The sequence below is a fragment of the Corapipo altera genome, unplaced genomic scaffold (assembly GCF_003945725.1).
Source record: "Corapipo altera isolate COAL_440 unplaced genomic scaffold, ASM394572v1 22b, whole genome shotgun sequence".
Taxonomy (NCBI): domain Eukaryota; kingdom Metazoa; phylum Chordata; class Aves; order Passeriformes; family Pipridae; genus Corapipo; species Corapipo altera.
The window spans coordinates 8,351,360-8,372,246 of record NW_020884876.1 but is presented as its reverse complement, the minus strand read 5'-3'; the positions used below and the strand labels follow the sequence as shown (position 1 = coordinate 8,372,246).

General features: G+C 38.2%; 1 protein-coding gene across 1 annotated transcript in view; it reads left to right on the top strand.

The window, feature by feature from the left end:
- Positions 1 to 20,887, top strand: part of WWC2 (WW and C2 domain containing 2) — a 101,769-nt gene that overhangs the window by 59,245 nt on the left and 21,637 nt on the right. Inside the window, exons 9-14 of the mRNA XM_027635890.1 lie at positions 4,611 to 4,853; positions 9,720 to 9,809; positions 11,717 to 12,330; positions 16,397 to 16,520; positions 18,975 to 19,055; positions 19,137 to 19,223. Coding sequence (XP_027491691.1) covers positions 4,611 to 4,853; positions 9,720 to 9,809; positions 11,717 to 12,330; positions 16,397 to 16,520; positions 18,975 to 19,055; positions 19,137 to 19,223 — 1,239 coding nt within the window. The remainder of the gene's footprint in view (positions 1 to 4,610; positions 4,854 to 9,719; positions 9,810 to 11,716; positions 12,331 to 16,396; positions 16,521 to 18,974; positions 19,056 to 19,136; positions 19,224 to 20,887) is intronic.

Below are 20,887 nucleotides of genomic sequence, written 5' to 3'. Positions count from 1 at the left end.
CTCGCAGCGACACCCAGCGGACGGCGCTCCTGCCGTGTTCCCTTCCCTTCCGAACGCAAGCAGCTTCCAGGGGCAGCCTGGGCTCTGGAACAGTATGTTTGTCATTTAGCGCGAAGCTGGATGTGTTAAGAAAGAAAATTAAGACAGTGACAAATTACTGGCAAGTCCAGGATCAAGGGAATAGAGTGAGCTGACTTTCTGCTGAAAGGAGCTGCTAGGTTATTTATGTCCTTCTTTGGGATCATCATTTCACTTTACTATACCACTGAAGGCTCTTCAGTTTCGGCATTACTTCATATTTCCAGTGCAGATTTAGTAGGCTTAATTACTTTTTTTTTTCCTGGGACTTTGGATAATTTAAATACTTGTTATCACTGTGGGGTTGGTTTTTTTAATGAGTTTAACCTGAGGAGAAAAGACATCTGAAACTGCTGCACTGATAAATGTGGAATGCCTTTCAAATAAAGTTCTGTGGTAGTTGCTCATGAAAGCAGTGCCATTTTGATGAATTGCCACTGCACTGAAAAATGGGCATCAAAAGGCAGAACATTCAAGGTTCAAATGACATGTCTTCTGGGGCACCAGAAGTGCTACATAATGCTGGGGGAAGATTTACTATTGAGATAGCAATCTTGTATTGTATTATTTTCTTATATTTGTCACTGAATTAATTGTCAGCTATTCAGAAACCTTATTGGTTTTGTTATGGAGGTTCTTCATAATATAAGGGAAATAGTAATCTAAAAACTATCCCACACTCAAAGTTCCTTTTTTTACTCTAAAGAACTAAGCAAGGCAACAAAATAAAAAATAATACTTTTCCCCAGGTGAAAACTGTGCCTAAAATGCTATTTAATCTGAGACTTAAGTATTATTTCACTTGGAATGCTGTGGCATGGTCAGTTAGAAAACTACAAAAATAAATTTGCAACTTGTAAGTACCAATTAAAGTCGTAGTTGGTTTTAGGTTTTAAAGGCAGGAGACTGCACAACTATTTTTTTGCCTAATTTTATATGTATACTCTCTTCACACAGAGTAGTAGCTACCATCCTTGCCAGTAACAACAGTAATCCTTTATATACTCATTATGGATCATAAAACTTTATTATATAATCAATGCATTCATTGAAGACCGCTAAGGCTATTGTGTTTGTTCAGTATTGAACATGTGTGATTTTGGCTAAGAATCATCATGCACATAATCTTAATTGTCAGGTGGTGTTTTAGATGCAGGTAGATGGCATTTTTTCTCAGGCATAATTCATCCAAAAACAGATCATCCTCTGCTCTGACTGTGTCTTGATACCAAGAAGTCCCAGCATTGTGTTTTATCTTTCCTTTGTAGGAACAAAAAACCTGACAGTAAGTTAGTTTACCACTTCTACCTTGGAGAGGGAAAAAAAAAAGAGGAAAAAGAAGAACCGTACAGTGCTCAGAGTATGGAGTACTGCAGCACAGGATCTTTCTTTCTCACAAATTAGTTAGCCAAGAACATTTCAGTGTTCGTAACGTGGAATAATGAAGATACGTACCAGTCTGCACATAAAGTTCAGAACCTAATTACACCCTTTCCCCAATTATTTGGGCCACTGTAGTCATCACTGTAAATATAATAAGGGTTGACCATCTTTTCTGAAATATTAAATGTGCAAATTCTCAAATTTTTTTATAAAATAACTAAGACAAAGAGAGGATCTTGTAAGTGAACTTCTCTACTTGAAAATTATCAGGTAATTTTGTACATTGCAGATTTTCTGTTGCGTAGTCAGCAGAATGTGTTGAGGAGGTGGAATGTTCATAACTATGCTAAATTCAGTTGCAATTGTTATTCAAAAGGATCTGATACAGCATGCTGACAGTCCTATCCTGATGTGGAAGAGATCTGGCAAATATTCCTTCTTGGCCTGTTATGGCTTCCCACCCTTAAGGGGAAGGGAATATGCAAGATTCAGAGATGCCTGTGGTTGAAAAGGAATGACAAAAAGTCAGAGAGTCTGCAAAAACTTACAAAATTTTATTAGTAAATTATACACACGGCATGGAAATTGGTATGTTAAATCCACACACTTTGGTGGATTTTGAATAAGGGATAGGGAGGAGAGAGAGGTTAAAGAGAGGGAGAGAGGAAGGAAGGAGGGGAAGAAGGAAGGAAACAAAGAAACAAACATCATCAGCCCTGGCTCCATTGTGAATGTAGCTGATAGGGTGTCCAGCCTGGGTGCTGCCCAGGCTTTGTGGGGGTACCTTTGTCCCCGCCCTGGATATAAGTTTCTTGCTTTCTATGCAGATTAGTTATGTATACTCCGTTCTTCTAACCCTATCTGGAAATGGGTTGAGGGCTTCAAGGGTCTTGATCCCTCCCTATTGTGTCAGCCTTTGGTAGACAGTCCGTGCCCACTTCTCTTATCTCATTCCTGTGCTTGTGCTGTACTGTGTTGTGCTTTTCTCTGGAGCCAGAACAAGGGTGTTTGACCCAGAAAAGTGTTGTCCTACCCTTGTATGCCCCCCTTCTCCAGTCACATCCTGTTCTTTCTTACAGCATGTTCTTACCAACAGTCCTTGGTTGGCTCCACAGCCATCCAGCTGTCCGTATCTGAGGCATACACATTAGCCCCTTCTCTTCTGGGCTTCTACACCTGTTGAGCAAGGACTTCCTCCAACGTGTGAGACCAGTTCAGTTTTCACATCCATGTAGTCCTTTGTCTGATAAGGCAGCTGAAAAGAGTGTCAGTTATGGTAGCGAGGAGTTGTCTTATAGCGGAGAGAGCAAAAGACCAGTTTGGAGACTGCCATCCCATCCCATAAGACATCAAGCAGCTGTCAGCAGCAGCTACTTTCAGAGTAAGCTTGGGTAGAACGAGTGACCTAGAGATGAAGGTTTCGACATTTCATTATCCATCTGAAATTATTTGGTTGTTTTCCATCTAAGTACTGCTCCTCTAAGGGACTGTTGAATATAAAAGATACATGTAACAGCTACAAAATATGTTGAAAGTATTCGCATTATTTCATCCCACAATTTGGTTACAGTGGCACTGCTGATATTATTTCTGTTTATTTTATATGCAGTTTTTTTGTGAAAATACCCTGAGTCAAACTTGTTCTTGTGGGGGTTGGGTGTAGGTATGGGTTGTTTGCATTTTTGAAGCTGTTGTTTTTAAATTGAGGTGCAGGTAAGAAGGAAATATTACCTATGGAAAAAGAAAGGGGTGGTTTCCCTTAAGCTTCTAGTATGAGCAATGGGATAGTTAGATTCAACATGAATTCTTCTTAGCTTGGACCATAAATAAATGCCTTAATGTACTGTAAAATTAATACCAGAGGTGCAAAATAAGCATGATATTATTGGTTTTGTTAATCACTGAAAACAAACTGGAAAGAAGAAAAATGCTTTCCCAGAAATCTGTCAGAACTACACAAAGATTATACATGCCAGATTTTCTCTGTGTGTTTTTGAAGTGTGGTATCAGGCATTACCTTAGTGCCTGGTAACACTGAAGTTGCACAGGCTGGTATCATTTGTTGAGCTGATTTAAGTGCATTTAACTACAACAGTTACAGGTAAGTAAAAGTAGCAAAGTAGTTTCTCTCACTCTAGGTTGTATGGGAACTTCTGTGTTGATGTGTCCTTTCTCTGCCTTTTCCCCATTGTACAAGAAAGAGATGCAGAAAGCTGTACATATTTCAAAGCTTCCATATTCTTGAGCTGTGCAGCTGTTCAGGTGTGGCTAAGCCTGGAAGTGACTGAAAGGTCTCATATTACTAGATATAGAGCACCTATAAAGGGAATTTTTAGGCTTTCACAGTGGACACTGAGTCTTTATTGCAAGACCTGCACTTTTTAAGCTATGCTGCTGAGCCCATAGACAGAATGATTATGGAGACTGAATACTGAAAATAATCGGTCTTGATCAGGACAAAGCTTTAGTACAATGATAATGTAAATTAGTTCCTGCTTCCATTGTGTGGGTGTATCTGTGCAATAGGTGTGGATAACCAAAACTTGGCTGTCTTAACTCTGTGGTTTGACATCTGCAATGGGAACAACAGTTGTGCAAACTCAAACTGTTGAGTTAATAATCTCTTTTGTGTTTAGGTAGCCATTGTCCTATTACCTTTCATTTTAATTTCATAGAAGAGTGGTTTTGTCTTGGGATTTGCATGCGTGTGTGATACTGAAGTGAGCACCTTGCTATGGTGCACATTCTTTCACCATGGGCATTGCCATTTCTGAGGAGCAGTCAGCCTCCAACAGTTTAGGAGAAATCCATCATACTCCTGAAGGAGTAAAGCATGGTACCACTACTATGTTACCAGACAGATCACTTTCCATAAAGCTTTTATTAACATTTTGACTTCTACTTGAATTCGGCATTGGAACAGGAGCAACTAATTTTTAGCGTATACGCATATTGCTGTTGGCCTGGATAGGTGGCCTGGTTCTCCGGCGTAATCTGCGTTCTTGTGAAGCAAAACTAATTAAAAATAGGGCTTTGAGTATAAAATGTCTTTATGTCCTGATACCTTTCAAAATACTGTATCACTTCTCTCTTTCCTGGGATTTGTGTGCTGTGCTGGGCTCAGGCAAATCTGCTTTGTTTTATTTTAGCATGGCTAATTTGAAGATTGAACTCTCTAAGCTGGATAGTGAAACCTGGCCTGGAGCACTGGATGTGGAAAAGGAAAAGCTGATGTTAATCAATGAAAAAGAAGAGCTTTTAAAGGAGCTCCAGTTTATTACACCACGTGAACGTACTCTAGATGAGTTAGAGCAGCTAGAAGCAGAAAGGAAGAGACTTGAAGAAGAGCTGGTGTCTGTAAAAAGCACACCCAGTCAAGCACTTGCTGAAAGGTAAGGGGTTGTCTTTTGCTAATATTAAATGCTGCTTTCTGCAGTCTAACCTTTGTACTCATTACAGAACCTGAACTATGCCTTTGGTTACAGTTCTGTGTAGTTCTTAATTAAATTTGTTATTAGCCCTATGGACAGAAACACAAAGAAGTCTTCTGTGAGAGAAGGTGAACACCCTGTATGTGCTCTGCAATATCAGTTGCTCTGCGTTTGTTACCAGAATGAAAATGCTTGTGACAGATGTTAAATAACTGAGGAATGTCAACATACCAGCAGGAAGCCAATACATCATTCACTCGTTTCTGATAATAGCTGTAAACTGTTTGAACTTGGGTTACAAAGATTATCTTGATTGTTGCGAAATCTGAAGCCTTTCATTGTGAGTTTTATTACATACAAAAATGCAACCAAAAGGGGAAAAAAAACACCAAAAAGTTCAGATGAGAAGTATAATTGCTGCAAAACTTTTCTAAGTTGCTGTTACCTACCTGGTAACTGGAGCAGCACAATAAATTGTTTTAACCAGATTCAGAGTTTGAGAAAATCAAAGCTGACTGTCGTCAGCTGTAAGTGGAAATAAATTTATGGGCACAGAGGTGCACATAAAATGCAATAAACAGAAAATGTCATTGTCTGTATTGGTGTAGTATGCCTTACTGATGTAATACAATCAACATTGAGTGGCTTTCTTACTTCCCTCTACTAAGAAAGACTTGGTGTTGCTCCAGTTTCATTGAATGATGAAATTCCTATTAGTGGCATTAGAAGCTGGATCCTAGGTTGTAGCTGAGTAGCAAGGATGTTTTTTTTGTTTACAAAGTTCATAAGTGTGTATTAGGCATGATTTTTTAACATTTTTACACTGTATAATAGTTTAAACTGCATTATATTGATAACCCAAATATGTTCTAGAAGAAGGGTTATGTGCAACTGGAGCTATATTTTTGCAGGAGAAGCTACCTGTCTGTACTAGTAGTATTTAAAGTACTACAGATCTGTTTCTCTCTGACTCCATTAATAAGTGGAGATTAAGGGGTCAATAATAAAAGCAAATTCACAAATAATTTTAATCTAAGATTTTGATCATATGCTGTTATAAGTAATAGCTAAGTCTTGATTCATGGTATAAATAGGTAGCTGGTGTCTGAGTCTTGTGTTTTGGATTTGCTTGTTTAGTGCCAAACAAAATTCTGCACCTGACTCTTTTCCCATATGTGGCAGATGCCAAACTTGGAGTACAAAGAGCAAGTAAAATTGTTCCCCAGTGTCAAGAAGAAATGAATTTTCCATGTATAGTGACACAATGAGTGTTTAGAGCTTAGTTTTTTTACCTCTGTTTTTCTCAAATTTTTCTCCTTCTGATTTTTAATCCAGAAAATGTGGAATTTTTTTTATAATTTTTTTTTCCTGAGATTACTGTAAGACATCATGTCTTACACTGCTGGTTGAGGTAGCACTTATGGTAGTTTTTGGCTTGCTTTTCTGTTATTCCAGTGAATCTCCAATGAATTTCTACCTACAACTGTTGATGATATTAAAACTGTGTCCCTTGTTGACTTCAGAGCATGTAAATTGTTTCACACCAGGCTATTTTGAGGATTGTTTCTCATTTGTCTTCTATAAACATAAAGAAAATGTGCATTTTGTAGAAGGATTCAGATGGTGAAACTTTTTCTGAAATTTAATTTGAAATTAATTAAATTATTTAATTAATGATGATTAATTGTATCAGATAAACCATCAGCATTTTGTTTCTTGGACATGAGGAAGATTCTTCTCTCCATTATCAGTGGAGGAGCCATCTTCAAAATGTTGTACTATTGTTGCATTACTATTTTCTTCCCTGAAGTTTCGTGAATGCCTTCAGTTTGCAATGTTTTCACAGGTACTGATAATGAAGCAACAGTGTAAGAAACTGTGGATTGTGCAGAGCTTAATGTTATGAGGGTTTTTCATAGGTTTGGTGGTTTGTTTCTTTTCTTTATTTCTAAAGTGAAAAGAAACAGAAGACGTGCTCTGACTTAAAACAAAAACATTATAGCATAGCCCTGGGTTATTTTGGAGTGGAATGCTGAAATTGCCACTAGTAGATGTATGTGGATTCAATTTACAGAAGGAGGGTATAGATCATAACATATCAACTTCAAAAAGGCAGAGACAGGGCATACTCTGACTGCTTTAAGAAGCCTTCCAGCAACTGAGTAGAAATAACTGGATTGGGGAACTGTTGAGAGCTACTTACTACTTTCTTGCATCTGCATTGGTGTCAGGGAGATTCCATTACTGCTTTAATCCTTGGTGAAATCTCCTGAGTAATCACAGGCATTTAAACAGTCGCATGATTTAACTGCTCAGTTGTGGTGTTGCCTGCAAAATTGGCACCTGCTCTTGTACCTGTCATAAACAAACACGTCCACATAAGTTTACACTGAAAGGTGAGGTATGTGCACTTTAACTTTTTAATGTATTTTCTTTTAAGATTTTATGCCCCTCTCAACGATGTTAGAATTTAAGATCAAAACTGGAGAAAGACATCTTACTAAAACTGAAGTCCCTCCTGCAATGAGTAATAGGTCAATTGAAATAGGATGGATGCAAACAGGAGAGACTGAGAGAGGCCTGTGTCAGAATAGATAAGACTATGATTGTTTAGGTGTTTACATGGGTTTTTTGATATTAAAGTTCCTACTTATGCTATAAAAAGGGAAGGTTCATTGCCTGAAAGTTTTAGATGTTTTTTTTTTCCATTCAGCCTAATGTAGAATAAAAATACATCCCTTGAATCTCAATTTGTTGTGAGATAGTAAAATTGTTTTCATCATGCATCTTGTGTTTGTGACTTGTGACTAACATATATCTGAAATTTATCTACAGGCATTAATATTTGTACTTTAATTACTAGTACATCAAATTACATCCAGGAAAGAATTTTTTTCAGGTGCTAAATTATATGAGATAAATTATATTTTATCAACCTCCGTAAGATAATAAAAGAAAACAAACTGTTGACTGTGCTTTGTGGAGGCAAAAAACAAACAAACCTTTTAGTTCAATAGTACAAATTCAGTGGAACAACTATAGGTGTCTCTCTAGAGGACTTCAGTTAGAGAAAATCCTAAGCTTTTATTTCCTTTCCTGCCTTCTACCATTAGTAGTTGAACACACAGAGCAATTTCTGTGCCTCTTCCTTGAGGAAAAAAAATGATAGTTCACTATTGAAATGCCACAAAAGAGCTAGTGAAGAGCACTCTTGCTTGGGAAAAGCAGGATAGATTGGGCTTTAAAAGAAGACAGAAGGCATCAATAAATTGTAAAACGACTGGAAAGAGTGATAGTATAGATAAGCATAACTGGTTTGGAAACCTGTGTGTATGTCTTCCTGGGCAAAGAATAAAATACCGTGTATGCTTTTAACAACCTTGGCAGGCATTGGCAGTTGAATCCATCACTGGAGTGTAAGAGCACACGGGGTGTGGGCAGTCAAGTGAAAGTTCACACCCTGACTGACCTCAGGGTAACTTATTCACCTTTGCATAACCCAGATTTGCTCGCTGAATAAGCATGAGTGTAAGCAAGTGCTTTTCATGCTTTGCTGAATCAGAGACTTTTTACTGGTATCTGACGCTCAAAGGGAGTGAATTCTGGGAACTCTCCAGTATTTAATTCAGTTAATTCACTTTGCGTAAGAAAGCAGTGGTGGATTTTTGGTTTTTTTATTTGAACTGTTCTCTTGCATTTGAATTTTAATTTATACATCCTTGAGATGACAGAAGGGCTAAAGGAACCATTTCTGAGAATGAACCATTAACTTTTTTTTAATCCATTAAAGGAGGGGAGTTAATTTCTTGTTTCCCAGATTAGTCGCTTGAGAACTTGTGACATGTATCAGTTGACTGAGCAAGGGCTAGATGACAGTATAGTAATCACAACTACAGGAGGATTTTTGCTGAATCCACTGAGGGAAAGTAGTTTATTTAGTGTTGTAAATGGAGTGATAAAGGGAATTATAAAAGGAAAAAAAAATCACTGTAAAAAGATTAGTGAATAATTTCTGCTAGCAACCAGCCAAGAGGAATTGGAGAGTTCCACCTTTTGTGGCTTTAGAGCTACGCTACATAATGAAACAGGAGGCAATAAATCCTGCTTTTTCATAAGGGTGAACCTTAAGCATTACAATGCTGTGTGGCTCTGAGGTCATGACAAAGCTGTTGGGGATGTAGAAATCTTTACCAAGGACTTCAGGACTTCTAAATGTCATCTGTCATCTCAGAATCTTTCATTGAATGCTGCTTTGACTTGTTGTACTTTGTCTCTATATGAAGATTCTGAAATTAAAGGGAGTGCTTTGATTTAAAACTTGGAAATATCAAAACTAATTAGTGTTCTCTTGGGTTTTGATGATTTTTTTTCCTTTTTTTTCTTTTTTTTTTTTTTTTCTGGTTTTGGGTTTTTTTCCCTGGAACTGTATCAAGTGAGGAACCAGTCTGCAGCATAGGTTTTAAAAACTGTATTAGGGTAGATCTTATTATACTGAAGTTGCAGCTATTTTACCAGTGCTCATCTGTTACTCTTTTGTTGGGTGCCTGTTCTCCTTGCTACTATGTGCATGTCCCAACACTCTACTTGCTTGTGCACTCTGCAGGTTTGTTACAGTGCTTAAAATTCTGCAGGTAAAGTCACTCTGCTGAAGCAGTTCTGGTTTTACAACAGGACTGAGAACTAACACAGTATTTTGGATTTTAGTAGCTGACAACCTGATAGAAATATGAGGGATCTTCACTTTGTTTCTTTCTTACCTATAAAGTATTTTAGCCTACAGATTGTTCTCTAATGCTTTCCTGAACTAATATATACATCTCTTTGCAGATTAAAATTGGAGGAGAGAAGAAAAGAGTTGGTGCAGAAACTTGAAGAAACTACAAAGTTAACTACTTATTTGCATTCACAACTTAGGAGGTGAGACTGTACTGCATAATGTAAAACCTGTTTGCTAGTGGACTTGGATGTCTTAACTTCATTTTTAGGTTTTTCTATTAGCTGGAAGCTCAACAAAATTTGTTTAATATTTAAGTAAGAATATGCAAGTGTAATAGTGTCAAGCATTTTGTCACCATGCAAACCTGGTGTACTTTTATAATTTCAGTAAGCACTCAAGACTGGATTGAATGGTTTTTGCACAGCTTCCGTAGTTAAACAGGAAGACTTTATTTTGCTTCTGCATAAGGAAATAAATACATCACAAGTTCTCTACTTGGCCATATCTTCAAAGTCCTGTCATTGTGGAGACCAAATGGGTTTTCAGATTTCTGTCTAAAATGAGTTATTAGAACTGTAGCCTTCATTCTATGAAATAACTGTAGAGGCTTAATAAGTACATGTATGCATGTGAGTATTTAGTGAATAGTTGATTCTGGTTTGATTCTTCAACACTGATTTACACTATCAGTAGACAGAAATGTATCCTCAGCTGGATATTTTTTTCCTGACAGTCATTGAATCAAAATGTGACTCTGAGTTTATGAAATTCATAGTCATAACAAAAGAGTAATCAGTTACAATAACTGTAAACTCAAACTCATTGCTCTGATGGGAATTCTAATATTTAATTAATATAAGATCATAGAATCACAGAATGATTTGGATTGAAAGGGACTTTAGAGATCATCTAGTTCCAATCCCCTTGACATGGACAGGCACACCTTCAACTATACCAGATTGCCCAGGGCCCTGTCCTACAGGGATTCATGATACATGTAACTGGTATTAGCGAAGAGTTTCTCTCACTTCTGGACTGTTACCCTGGGCTACCAAACCATGTGTCCATTATATTTATTTAGAAAATTCTGAATTTTCTTGCATATCCCACTGGGATACATCAATCAGACACTGTAATGTTTACCTGTTCCCTTAGAAATCAAAATAGGACTTTAGGAGGAAGAATGTTTTTTAAGTGTTCTGTGAAGTTCCTCTCACAATGTCATACATCCTATTCATTGGATCTAGGCTGGTTTAGCTATTTCAGACATCTCAGCCAGATCCCATAAATGTCATCTTGATTGGCGATTAGTTAGGGAAAGACTATTTTAAATAATTTTTGAAACTATTTTGTGCTCCTGTGTAGACTTTGGGAAGTCTCTTTGTCGTGTTAAAAGAAACTTTCTAGTCCAGTGGAAAAATTTTTCAAGTTGGTAGTTCTGTTGTTGTTCAGTAAACAACTTTTAAGTGTTTAGAAGGGCCTGCTTGAGTTATTTCCCAGCAGTCCTTCAGAGCCAAGGCAGTGACACTCTCTTCTTACTAACAGGACAAGATTGCACGTTATGGCCCTTGCCATATTTATATAGTTGGATTTACTGTGCATGTAGAGTGTGTGTTGTCTTACAGATGTGAAACAGCTCTGCTATAAGTTGTCTTCTAGCTGCCATCTTTCCCAGGTGTTTGGTAGGCTGCATAAATTGCTTTAGGAGTGGCAGCACTCCTCTGCTGTCTTAAGCTCCATCCTGGGGATCCCTTTCCTGTCACATTGACCATGTGAGCACCCACATCAGAGTGGATCAGGTCTTTGATGAAATATAGCAGCTGAGAAGGCTGCCGTTACTGCCAGACCACTTTGTCAAATCTGCAGCCTTCTCCAGAAGAGAAGGGGCTTAGGCAGCTGGCCATAAGCTGGATAAATTGCCCTGGGGATGTGCAGGTTGGATACACTGGTCTAAACCAGGTATGAGTCCTTAAAAGAATGTGATGTCCCCAGCAGCTTTTGGTTGTAAACCGCTATAGTGCAGTTGCAGTCAAGCTTCTCTCTCTGTTCTGTTTTGTGCTGGTTTAGTTTAGTAACATGCGTGTATGTGTTTGTGCTTTCTTTGCAGCCTCTCAGCTAGTACATTATCTGTGTCTTCAGGGAGCAGTTTGGGATCCCTGGCATCCAGCCGGGGATCTCTGAACACGTCAAGCAGAGGGTCTCTAAACTCGCTCAGCTCCACGGATCTCTACTATAACCAAGGCGATCAAATAACAGATTTGGACTATCAGTACAAACTTGATTTCATATTGCAGGAAAAAAGTGGTTACATTCCTTCGGGGCCTATCACTACTATTCATGAAAATGAAGTGATTAGTTCCCATGGGAGACTGGGTTACAGTGACTCTCCTTCAGCTGCAGACCATCCCAAATTGACTGAACCTCCCAAATCTGTGACATCACTGTCTTCCAGATCCTCACTGTCTTCCCTGTCTCCCCCAGGCTCCCCTTTGGTTTTAGAATCTGCATTTTCAGTGTCAGCTCAAAATTCCCCTCTGCATCACCTCACTACGGACTTTGAAGACTCTGACCTTTCGGGTGATTTTGCAGGCATTAGTCTCTGTGAGAACCAAATATTATTGCACTCTGAAGCTGGAGCAGGATCTGAGATTCCTACAGGTGATAAAGATCTTAATGAAGGTGTTAGGCAGCCTCTGCCTTCTCTACATGAAGGAAGTTCAGGTAATTAAAAAATATCTAACGTCAAATGTGTATGTAACATGAAAGTTAACAGCTGGCTCCTGAATGAGGAGGTACCTTGTGTATTTGAAGAGTATCTTGATCAGCACACATTTGCCAGGGTGGGCAGTCAGTAGTCCTGAGTTACCGAACTTCCAGCTTTGACTGCACAGAGCTGCAGTCACCCTGATTCCATCTACATTTTTCAATAGCTATCCCAGAAAAAAAGTCCACGTATTGCAATCTCTGTCATGAAAAAACATTGGAGGTGGATTCTGAAGGCATGGAGGATGCATGGTGTTCCCAGGTGCTGTTAGGATGTACAGACATAGAACAAAAGTACCCTCTTGCTGATTTTTGGTAACTGGAAATCCGACACTTTGTTTCTCACTGAAGAATAAGTTACATACAAACTGACATCCTCAGTCCAGAGATTTCTGGACTCTCAATTATGTGTGTATGTGTATCTAGTTATTTGAACCTGCTGTTACTTAAAGATCTGCAGTTCATTGTGAGTTGAGGAAGATGGGTGACCACATGCCATGTAAGTTACAGTGAAGCTCTCCCCATTTTTAACAAGGTTTTCATAGCTTTTATCTTTTTATCCAAGTTAGAACAGAGCTCCTAAGCTAGTCTAGGTTCCCCCTGTAGCCTGTGGGAAACTTCCAAGAGAATGAGACATCTCATCCTAGACCATACTTCTGTTTTAAGGAATATGGGATGAATGATGAGTTAAGGCATCCTTAGTAACTAGTTACCTTTAACTTTGAGGTGGCTGAATTAGGTGTGGTGAATTCTACTTCTGGTCTGCAGTAAAAGCCATCCAACATACTTAATATTGTCAGAACCTTTGGCAGAGCCAGAACTTCAAAAATGCCAGCTGTTAAGAATTGATGGCTTGTGCTCAGTTTTAAAGTGCTCACTTTGCTGCCTTTTGTTAGGGTTGACAGTATGTTATGCTTTCTCTGCATGTCTAGTCTTTTCTAGTGTAGTTCTGTGTCATTGTCTTCAAGTATGTTGCAAACTCTTCATGTATACAGAATCACAGAATATGCTGAGTTGGAAGGGACCCACGATCATTGAGTCCAACCCTTAGCCTCACACAGACCATCCACAAGAGTCACACCATGAGCCTGAGAGTGTCATCAAAACACTTCTTGAGCTCTGTCAGGCTTGGTGTTGTGACCACTTCCTGGGGAGCCTGTTCCAGTGCCCAACCACCCTCTGGGTAAAGAACCTTTTTCTAATACCCAACCTAAACCTCTCCTGGCACAACTTTAGGCCATTTCATCGAGTCCTGTCACTGGTCACCAAAGAGCAGAGATCAGTGCCTGCCCCTCCTCTTCCCGTCATGAGTAAGTTGTAGGCTGGGATGAGGTCTCCCCTCAGTCTCCTCTTCTCCAGGCTGAACAGACCAAGTGACCTCAACCGCTCCTCGTACGGCTTCCCCTCAAGGCCCTTCACCATCTTTGTTGCCCTCCTTTGGATGCTCTCCAAGAACTTAATATCTTTCCTATATTGTGGTGTCCAAAACTGCACACAATATTCAAGGTGAGGCTGCATCAGTGCAGAGCAGAGGGGGACAATCCCCTCCCTCAACCAGTTGCTGGTGCTTTGCCTGATGTACCCCAGGGCATGGTTTATGTTACACAGTGGCTCCTTTTTTCCCAAGAAAGAACTGAGGGAGACAGATTTCCAGCAGCGCTGAGCACTGGCAGCCCTAGATGAAACCTGGTCAGTACCTAGCATTCCCAGCTCTGCATTTCTGTGCCTGAATTGTTAGGGAAGCATCTAACTGAGGAGTTTGGGTGTCTTTGAGTAAATACAGCCGAGCTCTTGAGGTTGCATTGTCCAGATTTGTTGTCAACTTTGAACCCTTGTGCTTAGCGTTTGCTAGTATTTAATAAAAGTACCTGGGCATATTGATACAGTTATATATTTTAATGAGAAATTTGATTTTATTTTTTTAATTCTCTCAGGGAATTGTTGTAACGTCCATTGGTTAATTATATTACCTTACTTATATTAGATTACTAATATAGTAGTAATCTCACTGTTGGCCAGAGCAATGTGGCACCAGAAAAGAAAGGCAGTGAGTCCCCTCTCTGTTCCACTGTGCAGAAAGAAAACAAGAAATTGACTGATGGATGGTGTGAACCTGTGAAATGCAAAGTGAAAAAACGTGGAAGGGAAATTTGGGGGCAGGGGATCATTTTGTCCTTTGTCTTTTCAGCATAGTGTAACACATTAGTAATTTTACTTAAGAGCTGTATTATAAAAGATTGAAACAATAATTAATTTTCCTGCCTGTATTTCAGCAGCATATCCTTTCCAAATTCACATCATCTTTCGGTTTGTTTCTGCAGTCTGGCTGCAATTCATCTAGTCTGAGAACTGGCTTCAAGATGGCTTGGAATTTGGGAACACATAGGGCTATGTGGAATCAGAGTTGTGGGGTTTTTTTATTTATTTCTATAGATCATTATTTCCACAGGCGTTGTGTGGTTATCTAACATTTTTGAACTTCTCGAGGACCTATTATTCTGGATATTGTCAGTGTGTCTTTTAAGTCTATATGAGTAGGTACTGTTCTAAATTGTAAAATCATCCTGTGATTCTTCATACTGACACTTCCTCAAGTAGGGTCATATACACAATATAAATTATCTTTAAATCTGTGTCAAGGCTGCCCAAAACAAGCATTCAGATTTTGAAAAGCTGTATACTAATTAATTATGCTTCAATACCTCTAGTTTCCACAGTGAAATGGGCCTCATGGTGAGACTTCTGTACATTAACAGCGAGGTATGGACCTGGAGTTGGTTCAGTGTTTCTAGTCCAGTTTCATTCTTGAAGGTGCTGTGGTGGTTAGTGGGAAGGTTTGCAACAAACTCAGCTGGAGGCATTAAACCTGCATGGAAAATTTCAGCCCACACACTTAAGTTTGACAAGACAACAAACTTGAATACTACTGACTCTTAACTTGGACATAGACAAACAGACTTGAAGACAGTATAGCTCATATTTTCATGTAATCTGCATTGGCTCTCTAGATGCAGCGTTCACCTGCTTCTCTGTCTCTGTCTTTTCTATACAAGTGAACCCTACAGAATTGCTCCTCTGCACAGGTCCCTGCTGTCAGAAACCAAGTTGGAATATCATATAGTTATTCCACAGTCAGTCTCTGTCATTGTCAAAGTCAATTCAGGCTGCTGTAGTAACTCCTAAGGGTAATCAATAAATCATGTCATCACCTTCACCCCTCACATGGTGAGGCGGAAGGGAAAGAGCACTTCATCATCAAGGAAAAAGCATTCCTACTGCCATAAATAAAAGCACAAATGCAGCAATCAATCATCTAATCTGGAGCCTTAAATTTTAAACATCTTAACAGGATGTAAAGTCATGATTCAGACAGGGATGATAATGCATACCAATATCCTCACCCCTTGGCAGATAAAAGGCCCTCAACTTACTGTGCTGCAGAATGTGGCTTCACTGCATGACACTAGCATATGAATGCGAGTTGAAGATTAAAGCTAAGTAGTCATTGATAATAAAGAGACTGTAGCATAAAAAGTTTTTGATGTTAGTAAACCAGAGGGGATTTTTCATTTCTAGCAGTTATATCACTGGGGAGAGGGTGTCTGTCTGACTTCTGAATATTTAATAAACATGACACAAGCACTTGGCATGTTGCTGAAGTGTTACTACAGTGCTGAGTATGAACATGGCAAATACAGGTTTAAAGATCAGGATAATGAGAGTTAATAGTGAGGATAATGAAGGATAATAACTAGCTCAACAGAAAACGGTGATGATAGGAGCCTGTTTCTCTGGGAATGAATAATAATACATTTTCAAGTTCATCAGTCTGGTTTTATCTATAGCCAGAATATGTGGTAACAGCAGTACAGTCTAAGAATGTTTAATGATGTGAAACAAAACTACTCTCCAATACTCAGTTAAGGGTCACTGCTTTCAACCTGACAACTTTCTAAGCTATGCTCTTCTCTCTTTCTGACTATTAATCTCTTTGACTAATATTCATTCTGTTTCCTTTTTGTAGGTGTTAACTTACCACGGAGAGCAACCAGTCACCTGCTTGAGGAGAAAACAGCTTGTGTATCTGCTGCTGTGTCTGATGAGTCTGTAGCTGGAGATAGTGGTGTATATGAAGCTTCTATGAAACAGTAGGTTTGAGAAATCATGCAAGTCTTTCCACCAGGAAGTTAAATATATCTGTGAGCAGTTAACGTAGTACCAGCAAAACTCATTAATTGGTCCTACCTTTTTAGAAATATTTTGTACTTTCAGATGGAAAAGAAGGTATATTTGCCAAACAATGAACTTCGATTTGGTGATTTGTGTTATTTTTTGTGTTGTAGAACTTGGTTGAGTAGCATTAATATGCTTTCTTGTAATATTGGGGGGTTTTTTTCTTGCTAGAAGTGTTCTCTAGAGAAAAGCTGGATTTAAACTTCTGCCATGCGACTGTATTGACACTACTCAGAGTTAGTGTTTTTACTTCTTGGTTTGTTTAGATACAGTCTTAAGATTGCATGACATTTTGTTTGGATGTTTCTTTTTTTGAAAAGAGGCTATAGAAAAGATAAGAAATCCTCAGTTGTAATATTGGTATTAAAATAATCCAGGTTGGGGTTTAATGTTTGCCATGGTGAACAGGATATAAGAAACGTATTTGCTGTTGACAACTTCTACAGGATTCTTTATATTAGTTTATATAGTATTATCTGTTTTCTGACAGTGAGAACAATGAACTTCAGACTGCATAAAAGAAGGTTTGCTAACTATGAGAGAAACAAAAATCTTTATTTTTCACCTCAGTTTTAGCAAGTTGTTGACATTAAGAATTTTATGTCCTTTTGAATATTCAGGGAGATATGTTTTAGCATGATGGTTGCAAAGACATAGATGTGTGTCTTCTCTTGCCAGGTTAAATGCTTTTCTATTAGGACAGTTAAAGGTGCGTTATGATACCATAAATGGGTTTTATTGGTATCTGATAAAATTACTTGTCAAGTCTTTCACAAATTAAAGTGTAATAAAAAATAGATGAGAGCAAATAAAAATGTTCAAATACAAAAGGGCTTTCTTCTGAAGTATTAGAAAGCCCATTCAATCTCACCTTAGGTCATGGACCCCGTATTTCACCCTGAACTCTGAATCCTAATATTGATTTGCTCCATGTCTTCAGTTAGACCTAATGCAACTTCTTAGGCTGAAATAAACTCCTGTCTATTAAAACTTTAGCCTTCTCTTGACTAAGTGGCCGAGACTCTGTATTTTTGTTCAATAACCACTGTTATCATTGCATTTTGTTTCAATTCTGAGCTGCTGTGATCAAAACTTACTGTCTGCTCCAGTTACAAGTCCAGTGTAAGAAACAGAGATTGGGCTACAAGCTTTGGGTGTTCTGTGGAGCAAGTCATTAGCTGTCCTCTCCAATGATTGTGAGTGATGGGATAGGTGGAAAACACAACAAATTGCTATCGCTACTCAGAAAAAGGGGAAAGATGACAATTGCATCCCCTAAACCTGTGTACAAAAGGACACTATTGACGTCTGTGCAAGCTAAGATTTACATACCAGCTATTCCATGATAGCTCCAGGTGTGGATACTCTTAATTATTACTGAGTAGGAAGTAGTGAAAAGGCAATGAGTGCCTCTGTGCGAGCTGCTTATGTTTAGTAGAAGTGTCTTTATGAGCACTGTGTATGGAATGACTTACAATTTGTCAGTGTGCTCCTGATGTTACAATGCAGTGATTTCTGCTCTACAGACCAGTCCTTTGTGTTGAGTAATTTAAGGTAGGGAAGGAAATACACTCACTCTATGAAATTAACCATCAGCAAGGAAATGTGTGGTAAAAAGAAAACCTCTAAATGCAGTCCTAAAATAATGCTGTCATGTCTTGTGAGATGTTGTCTCTGTCATTCTCCACATTTCCTATTTTGATATTTTCTATCTTGATCTTGTTTATTGATCCCAGCAGTCTAGTTTTAAAAATCAATGAAACACATTAATACCACATCCTAACTCAAACATCCCAGAAAATGACTGGAATTATTTTGCCACATGGATTCCCTATAATTACTTTCAACACTAGATTTGTTCTTCAGCTGCAAGGCTTGTGTCCCTTTGGTTCTTTGAATGCTTCTGAAAACAGGCTCAGAGGAAAGATGCTTGTTATTTGCACAGAAACTTTTGTATTTTACAGAGCTCTGAAGCTCAGTGTTCTCCAAAGCAGTATTTCATATCTAGTTTACATGTGGCCTGTGGTTTATTACAAATTTTAATTTCCAATTTTGTATTCAGTGAGATAAAGAAGTCCTAAGTACGTATAAGAACAAACAATTCTCTCTTGACTTTTAGTTTGGGCTGCTTCGGTAATCAGCCTAAGGCCTTTCTGAATCATTACTGCAGTTGTTGAATGGTTCCAGCAGTGACTGTCCCCAAAATGGGCGCTGCTGTTGTGTAGGCTCTGAAATTCTCACTTGGAGTGCCAACTGTCATTGAATCTGTTTAGGAGAATGTGTATATGTTCTGTGTATGCATGCCTTAATTATTGCTGAAAGCTAACTATAATTTTCCACAATTTGACTATTTGCCTGGTTTTCCTTAGAACAAATGAAACTGAGGACACTGTATATAGTGAAGATGATGCAACAATTCTAGAAGCTGCTCAGGTACAAATAGGACTCAGGTGAGTGATCAGCAAAGGGAATATTTCTGTTTACGTAAACATGAATTGTAAACTTCCCTCATGTTGTCCTCTCTTTTACAGATATGACCACGACAATTCAAGTTTTGTGATAATCATAATACGACTCAGAAATCTTCCAGCATTTTCTGTACCTCTTGGCTCTAAGGTGTAAGTCAAACAATCACTGAGCAGTAGTGTTGAAATATGAGAGTATAGTAAGAAATTGTAAAAATTCTCCAAAAGAATCAGTTAATTTACTGCTTAACAGCACTGAAATATATATAAAACTTTTCAAGCTGTAGAAGTATTCAGCTTTTACATACTGTAGCAATGCTGCAAGCAAAAGAAGTTATCGGGAAATTTGCACATTCCATTGAAGAGGAATAGAAAGGATTTTTAAATGGTGTTATACCTAGTGCTTCTAAACATTCTGTAGTTTTGTGGGTGCAGAACACCTAAACACATTTTGTGGGTGCAGAACACTAAAAACATTCTTTTAATACTTTGCCATCCTTTCAACTCAGAATGTTGTCTTTTTACATTTAAGTGACATTTTGATGTAAAATAATGTTTAAAGTAGTATGTGTCTTCTAAGTGAGCTTTTAAAGGTAAGGGGTAGTTTAATAAATTGCGAGTGGATGTGCACAGTCACATTGAGATACATCATTCCTAACAACTGGAGCTTGGATGGCTGTTAAGAATTAGTTCTTGTGTCAAATTGGACTAACACAAAAAGTGTAAAAGTAAATTACAGTGGAAATCCTATGTAGAAAATGAACAGAAATGCCTGAATATGTTACCACTGAGATTCTAGTCCAAAATTCTCATCTGTATAAATAAGTGCAACTTTCCCTGGAGACACTTGTACTTGAGTGAATTTTTTTGACAGACTGTAAGACTATCTTAAACTGTTGAAAAGCTTAATAAGATTGGAATAGAACGTAATCAATCCTTGGAAAATTTGCTTTTCTTTCTGGTTCCTTTCCCTTTGTCCCCTATTGCCTTGAATTTGATTGGCAGATAAATAAGAAGCCACTGAATATGGAGAGGTTGTCTTAATGATACCAGCCTGGTACTTGCTGGATTTTCTGTTTGTTTTTGTTAATAACAAATGCTTGTCTACTATCATCCTTCCTTCTCTGACCTGCATTTTTCCTCTACTGATCTTCCAGATCCGCTAACATTTAGCACAAGGATATAGAAAAACTATAGAAGAATAAATTGGCACAGCTAAGAGGAAAAGTAGATTACGTAAACTGTCAAAAAGATGTTCAGTAAGATAAAGTTAGGTCAGAGCTGGCATCTTTTTAGGAATTAAACTGTAAAGTTGTAATTAGTAGTCAAGAAGTCTAGACCTGCTGCTGCTAAAAGAGATTTAATGAAATTAAAGCTACACAAACAAGGAGGAAGAAAGGACAGGGTAAAGGCAGGATCTTGAAAATAGCACTTTTTTTCTGTCACTTACCATTGTATGCATATATATGTAATCTGTACAGATACATACAATAATAAAAATTGGGTCTGAAAAATGATGCTATGTTATAACTGCATTTCCTAGGACATCAAATTGGATAGATTAGTAGTTTGTTGAACCTTTAGACGTAAAGGAGTAGATTTTACATGAGGTGTTACTGATATCTGTTTTCACACTGTCTGTAAAAGCTGTTCACTTTTAGCGTAGGTAGAGCGTAGCTAAGGAGTTACTGTGTCAGGAACACTTTTTCATCTGTTGAGGAGTCACAGCAAAATCTGAGGCATTGGTTAACTCTTTAACTTTTTTAATTAAAAGGAAAGTAACCACTCCTGTAAAACAAAGTTTTTAATTGCTTAGT